We start from the raw sequence: 7500 nt of genomic DNA on the forward strand, positions 1-7500 counted from the left end.
GCTCAAAATAAGGGCAAGATGCTTTGTTCTTTGCTTGTATTCACAAAACTATTTCGACTAGAAATAAAGAACGCAGTATTTTTCGCTCACTTTACTTAGGTTTCTAGATCATATATACTTGTGCGTACTTGAAAAAATGACTACGCTACGCGCCTGTTACCAACTCATTTTATAAAAGCAAATTTTCATGTTTCACTCCCAATTGACACGGGGGCAGGTACAAAGCACTGGCCGCAAGTCACAGGTCATTGTTTTACCAATATAGAAACAACCCTAACCATTAAATGTTTGATCCTTTCTGTATTGGTAAAACAATGACCTGTGTTTTATACCTGCCGCTGACGCAGACCACAGTTTGTTTAGAAAGTAACCCCTTCATTTGTTTGATAAAAGAAGATGGTAAATTGTTTTTTCGTCAAGTCTGGGGTGATTGTATTTTTAAAAAATTAATATAGTGTCTCGTATGCCTTGGCATTGGGTTAAAAAAAGAGCCAATTGGATTGTTTAACCCATGGACTCCCAGGGGTTCCCCATTGACGAGTAAAATTGTCTGGAGATAGATAGAGTAAAATACTAAGTCTGGCCGGTTTAGGCCGGTTTGGACATCAAAGGGTTAAGGTGGCCCTATATTCACTTGTGTATCTCATTTTGTCCAATACTCAAGGCCGGATTTAACATTGTTATGCAAGAATTTTTGAAGTGATTAACAATGGTACACATTTTCATTTAGTTGCAAATTTATCTTAAAAGATGTACCAGAAGCACAATAATATTATTGTGATTGACATTGTCATATTCATGTACAGTAACAGTATTTTATATTTCTAGTTTTCTTTAGTTTAGTAACAAAATTAGTGTTCTATATCTCTCTTTGTAGATAATAAATAATGGCCTCCTTGCCTCCAACAACTTTACCCAATCCTGCTTCCATTCCTCGGCCTTCAGGACGAAGCACAAATCCTGCTGCACCAATTCCTCGACATGGGCGGGGTACACCACGTCGCAGTTCCTCACGTTCTATAAAAAGGAAAAAGTTTGACGATGAACTTGTGGAAAGCAGTCTTAAGAAAGCCTCAAAGCAGCGAGTTGATGTGACTGGGTTAGAAAAAGATATTAAAAGACCTTTGGTAAGATGATTTACATTGTAACTACATGAGGAGTGGTCACTGAAACGCTACATGTATAAGGAGCTTTTCTCATTGTTGAGTAGTGAAGCAAAAATCATAAATATTAATAGTAATGATGCCCCTAGATAATATCAGTTAACAATTGCATCGCTTAACCCATTGAATCCTGGGGATTCCCTATTGATGGCGTTAGACAGAGTAAAATACCAAATATGGCTGTTTGAGGCAGCTTTGGGCGTCAATGGGTTATTGGAGGTCAAGTGTCTGGAATATCCACTGGAGACCGGCCGGCCGGCCAGCCAGCCCCTTGACCCAGTGACGCTCTCATGGCTGTCAATCCCCCCAACCCAGCCATGAGCCCCCATGCCGTGCTTCCAGGCAGTCCTCGCAGATGAAAAGTGGAAGTAGGGAGGTGGTGGGGGGGAGGCAAAAGCCCAACTGGACAAGCAATTGGCACAGAGACCACATCCGCTCTTTGTTGTGAACTTTGTTAAACTTCGTTTAACTGCACTAAACTGAATTTTGTGCACATTAAAGGGGCTAGGTCACGCTATTTTAAGTAATTTTGTTTAATTTTGTTAATTATGAGCTCTAAACGTCAAATTGGAAGAGCAAGAGTCTTTCATTTGCAAAATCACAGCCACCTAACAACTGAGAATGATTTGCCAGTTTTGTAAATGACATTTTGATATAGACTAATAATTATAAATTTGAAAAAAGGTGGGCCGACGTTTTTCAATTTATCCAAATTCAATCCATTTCAATCCTCTCCAGTTTTGTCCATCCACGTCCCTTCTTGGCTTCCCTGTGTTTTGTCAGAGTTCTTCTATAGTTTTGAACAGTTATTTTGATGTTTTAGTTAATTCTATGACCATTCGATCAGTGCTGAAATTGCCTAAAATTGCGTGACCTAGCCGCTTTAAAATATATGTTTGCTTTCTATTGCATAGGATTGTTAATTCACAGACTATTTAAATCTGATTTTAGCATTGAATGGCTTGAAGAGTTTGTTCTTACTTGAAAATGTTGGGTGAATGTTTTGAAGTTTTTGTGCTTAATCAATCACAATTAATAATACAATTTTGGCCAATCTATTTGATTTAGATAAACTTAAAATTTCAGAAAAAGGGATGTATGAATGGTGTGAATGAAATCACTGTGTTAAAAATGTTCAAATTTGTTGTCAAAGAAATTGATACAAAGGCCATAGAGTTTAAAGAAGGGAAAAAAGAGCAAGAATTTTGTGAACAAAAGTGTTGTGCATTGAAACCTCTTTCGTTTAGATGCGGTGGGAAATCTGGTACCTGTAATATTTTGAGATCTTCGAGAAACACATGCTGGATTAGGCTCATGTTCCTAGTACTTACTACATTAGTCTTTTCATCCACTGAAAACCCTTCGGTTGATATCATCGTACATGTATTGTACAATGAGATCTTCCTCCCCATTTCATTTAATCTAGATAAATATGTGGTATTTTTATGTTAAAAGAGACAAAATGGGATTGCTTTGTTCCTATTGCTCAGTGAAGGCACTAAAGGAAAATTAAAATTTAGATACATGTAGCAAAATGATGAATGCTCTTTTTTCATTAGCCAACAGGTAAAGGCCCTTCTAGAAGACAACGCAAGAGTAAGGTCAGTAAATTTTAAACTTTTTGCCTGTGATGCCTTTTAAAAGTGTCTCCACAACCTATAGTACTATTACTTCTGTGTATTGCAGAATCCTCAAGTAAATAAAGAGTTTGGAAGATGGAGACCTACTGATGACTTAGCTCTCATTACTGCCATTCAACAGGTAATACAAAATGACTTTTGTAATAATAATGGAGCGGTTTTCAAATGAATGTCGTAAAACCAAAACCAAAGTAATTACTTTGGCCAATGTAAAATCCAGTAAACAAATCAATCCAGACAATCCAGTAAACAATCCAGTAAACAAATCAAAACTTGAAGTAATTAGACGTAGCCGACACAAAGCGCGGAAAAATGTGCACGCGCGAGCTACTATTGGTTTTGATTTCACTTCTGATTGGTTAAAAAAGTGGCGCGAGAACTTTGAACCAATCACTGAGTGAAGTAATGCAAAACCAAAGTAATAATCTGATTACTTTTGACACTCAATTGAAAACCACTGTGATAAGAAATTATTATTGAAAAGAGAAACAAAAGATATCAGTTTATTGATCACCTAAGGTCACTGGACCTGGTTCATTACTGTGACAAAGTTAAACCGGTAGCTACCATCGCTCCTGAGAAGATAAGATTTTAATAACCACTTTATTGGAGTCTCAAGCTTATTTAGCTGAGCATGAACACTCTGACAATATTAGAGAGATTGTAAACCAAATTAAATTGCATAAAATTTATGTAGACCAAACGAAATGTTGGTTTCTAACGAGAGGGTAAACCGTCCAGAGTATGGAGAGAAAAACCTCTCCAGGCAGAGTGGAGTACCAACTAAGTCAACGGACATGTTGAATCCGGGAGAGAAACCTGGAACACTTTGGTGGAAGGTGGCGCTCTCATTGCATTGCCACGCCTCGTTCCCATCTTGAGATGTGACTCATTCTTTTGACACATACATGTACAGTACACCTATGAACTAACTTTGTTAAGTAATGCAAGAAAGACAATTTTTAAACCAGTTCTTTTACGTAGTCTTGCATTGTTTACTTTCTTTTGAAACAATGGGACATAGTAAACAATTTGAGTATTGATAATGTGCAAGCCAGCAAGCCACGTGAGCCGTGGCTGCTAGTCGTGCGAACCAACTTGCGAGTCACACGGCAGTTTATCAGCGCTATTTGAAATGGCTGCTTAGACTTAAATGCAAAATTTGCATGACTCGCTGGCTCGCAGGTTATCCAGCCCCGAACAATTTGGTTTAATGCAAGGATTGTGTGTCAAATAAGAATAAATTTAAACCTCAAAAATGGGTATACAAGTACATGACTGTTCATCCAATTCATTATAGCAATAATTATTATCATTTACAGATGTACTGTAGGTAGTGTTGCTGTGATGGAAGAAATCTGCTTTTGTAAACATACTATGGCCATATGTTTAGGTACATTGTAACAATATACTTTGTAAAAAACAGGGTTGCTCTGAGCGACAGTACAGTAGCTGTTGGTGCAGTTACGTTTTTGCTTGTTCGGTTATTAATAAAAACTGGAAAAACTTGGTTGATGCATACATGTGGTTTTTAATCATTATTATGACTGTTTTTGAGACTTCAGAGTCAGTGTGGTTTTTCTCTTTTTTTAGACAAATGATTTAACTGCTGTTTACCTTGGAGTAAAGTTCTCTTGTCGGTTTAGTCAGAAGGAGATTCAAGAACGCTGGTATCAGCTTTTGTATGACCCAGTAGTCTCAAGGTTTGCTGAGAAAGGAATTTTCTTTATCTCTGTATGTATTTACCTACAATCCATTTTTACAAGGTATTCCAATGTGTTAAGAATTTTTTTTTGTTTTAATTTAAGGCTGGCTACCACTGCTATTAAACAACTTCCACAAGATGTTATATCTTCAGCACAAAACAATGCATTGTGGAGTAAAGATGAAGAACACCTCTTATCAAACGTCCCTGCAGTAAGTGTTATATGAAAATAACCATTGTCTACTCCCTTTTTGCCATATTGTATTCCTGACGACTGTGGCTGACATTGCAACAAGAACTTAGTTGAAGTCACTTTCAAAATAAAAAACCACTGTCAAAAACAGAAACAACAAAACATGCAGAACTTTAAAGGAACTGATTGACTTGGAAAGTGTATTAGGGAGCTTAAGCATGTGACATCATTCAATCATTCAATCAATCATTCAGTCAATTAATCAATCATTCAATCAATCAATCAATCAATCAACCATAGAGTTACACAAAAGTGCACTGTGCAACTTTAAGCAGTTAAAGCAGGAATCAGGGTTGGCGCAGTGATGAGAGGACTCACTTCCCACCAATGAGGCCCTGGTTTGATTCCTGGACCTGATGCCGTAAGTGGGTTGAATTTGTGTTGGTTCTCTTCTCTGCTTCGAGGAGTTTTCTCCGGGTTCTCCGTTTGTCCTCCCTGAGCAGCAAAAACCAGCATACAGCTGATTCCAGCTGGCTGTAAGTTGTGCTCCAAGGTCTTACGTGAACCGTATAGTGGCTGCCAGAGGCGTCATGGTGTGCTTTCGGTTTAACCTTGTTGAGCTGCATCATGGCTGTACTTTGTGATGACGGCGAGCGAGACTTATTATTATTATTATTATTATTAATTAGGACTTATTAAAGATTTATTAAAAACCTGTGAGTGACATTGTTTGTCCTTCTTGTTCTTAAGATCTTTTACCACTTTTTTGCGATCAAGATCTTTTACAAGTTTTAAAAGCTGTAGAGAAAATTAACCTTGCGCAAGAAACAATCTCCATTACACACATGTAAGATGAAGTAATTTATTCTAATTAAAAACTAAGAATATGTTCTTTTTCTGATCAAGGCATATTGTTTTGTTTTTAGAATAGTCCAGCTTCTTTAGAGTTGTTTCAAGAATTGATGGACAAAAATCCTGCAGTGTTTCATCAGTGTCGATCTGCAAAAGCCTTAAGAAATCACTGGCTTTGTATGCGACAACACCAGCTTCTCTCTGACCAGACAGGTAAATTAATAAATGCACCAATTGTTCAGTTATGTCCAGTTAATGCAGATCAAATGTTTGTCTTTGATTATAAGGGGAAACTAAAGATCTCTTGGACAAGAGTATGGAACCTACAATAAATTCAACCCATTCAGTGTATATGACACTGAGTTTGGAAACTGAAGTTAGACCATTTGCGGGAAACAAGTTCGACTTAATGATAATTAATTCGGCTTTGCCTCATCGGCTATTGACATGTGGCCCTTGAGGGCGAAGGGTTAAATTGTTTTAGTATCACCCAAGTCGTCGAACAGAAAAGGCAATAATGAAATTAGCAAATGTGAGTTGAAGAAATATTTATTTAGGAATAAAACGAAAGGAAAGCGTCACGCTTTTTGCTACTCGAGGACTATTACTAATAGTCCTCTAGTAGCGTATCCAATTAAAATGCAGGATTTGCATTATTCCACTGGGTGATACTAATGATGATGACCACAAGGTCAATTCTGTCCATTCATCTAGCTGATCTTTTGGTCCATCTGTCTGTCTGTCCCTGTCAATCAATCAATCAATTAATCAGTTGGTCAGTCCAAGAATCAACCCACGGCTTTCTGCAGTCCTTTATTTTCTATCTTCAGTTTCTACAGCAGAGCATGCCATGAGTTTTTCAGATGCAGAGGAGCAGATCACTGATGCAGAACTTTTGTAAGTACGGTTATTTGATGTAAGCTGCTTGTAGCCACTTTCTTTTTGCACTGTACGGTGTGTTATATCGAATTATACAAGTCATAATTGGCGTCAAAGATGTTGAGACACTCCCCTCACCCCCTTGGGCAATGTTGTGTTATTTTCTGTTGCCTACGAGCCTTGTGAACAGCGGTATAACTTTGAATAATTAGCGGGAGAGGAAGAGGCACAATGTATCCCTAAAAAGTACTTTTCTTGTTTTGTTGTTGCCGATTGTAGAATGATGACCTGGGCCCGGTTGTACGAAAGCCGATTAACTTAATCCAGGATTAGCGTGAACTTTTGTTTCACGTTTTCAACTTTTTGGTGAAAGTTTCTTTCGCTTATTTTTGTTTTTAAATACTGACTTCTTCTAATGTAAAGTTTTGCCGAATATCAGCGCTGAACAGCATTTAGGAGAAGAGAAATAAACTCCTTGGTTAATTTTTAATCTGGAATTAGCGTTAATCGTCTTTTGAACAACCAGGCCCTGTTGTATTGAAAATTGCAGTCAAATGTTGCTTAGAATCTAAAACGTGCCACTGATTTTAATTTTTTGCAGGGAACCCAAAGATGATAATTTGGAGCAAGAGCTTTCATTAGCTGACAAAAAGAACAAAAGAGAAATTCGTCTATTGGAAACTGAAATTCCTATTTGGCAAGTTATTGTGGAAAAACTCAATGCAACCAGTAAGTTTGTTGAAAATGGAGTGTCATAAAAAACCTAAGGGCTTCTATGGCGACTAGAAAAAGCACCATATATGAGTTATTGACCAAGCGAAAGGTCACGATGGCTGGATATTGGTCAAGTTCTTTTTTTTTTGCGTGTTTTTGGTTCTTCTCGTCGAAGTCCATAAATACCCGAAAAAAGAACGAGGCCAATATCCAGCCATCTTGATCGAACAAGCTTGGTCAATAAAGGATTTATTATATGGGATAAAACACCAAAAAGTGATCTTTGATCATGCGGGACCAAGCGAGAAATCCCGAGCGGGCAAGATAGCTCCAGCTTGTCCCCTCGGGTAGCCA

General features: G+C 37.7%; 1 protein-coding gene across 1 annotated transcript in view; it reads left to right on the top strand.

Moving 5' to 3' along the window:
- The window catches only part of LOC138049844 (microspherule protein 1-like), a 13636-nt gene that overhangs the window by 1914 nt on the left and 4222 nt on the right, over positions 1-7500 (top strand). The window contains exons 2-9 of the mRNA XM_068896299.1: positions 878-1127; positions 2723-2764; positions 2850-2924; positions 4397-4506; positions 4612-4720; positions 5628-5766; positions 6384-6450; positions 7034-7161. Of these exons, the coding sequence (XP_068752400.1) occupies positions 888-1127; positions 2723-2764; positions 2850-2924; positions 4397-4506; positions 4612-4720; positions 5628-5766; positions 6384-6450; positions 7034-7161 (910 nt within the window). The 5' untranslated portion in view covers positions 878-887. The remainder of the gene's footprint in view (positions 1-877; positions 1128-2722; positions 2765-2849; positions 2925-4396; positions 4507-4611; positions 4721-5627; positions 5767-6383; positions 6451-7033; positions 7162-7500) is intronic.

The sequence above is a fragment of the Montipora capricornis genome, chromosome 5, assembly GCF_036669925.1.
Source record: "Montipora capricornis isolate CH-2021 chromosome 5, ASM3666992v2, whole genome shotgun sequence".
NCBI lineage: Eukaryota > Metazoa > Cnidaria > Anthozoa > Scleractinia > Acroporidae > Montipora > Montipora capricornis.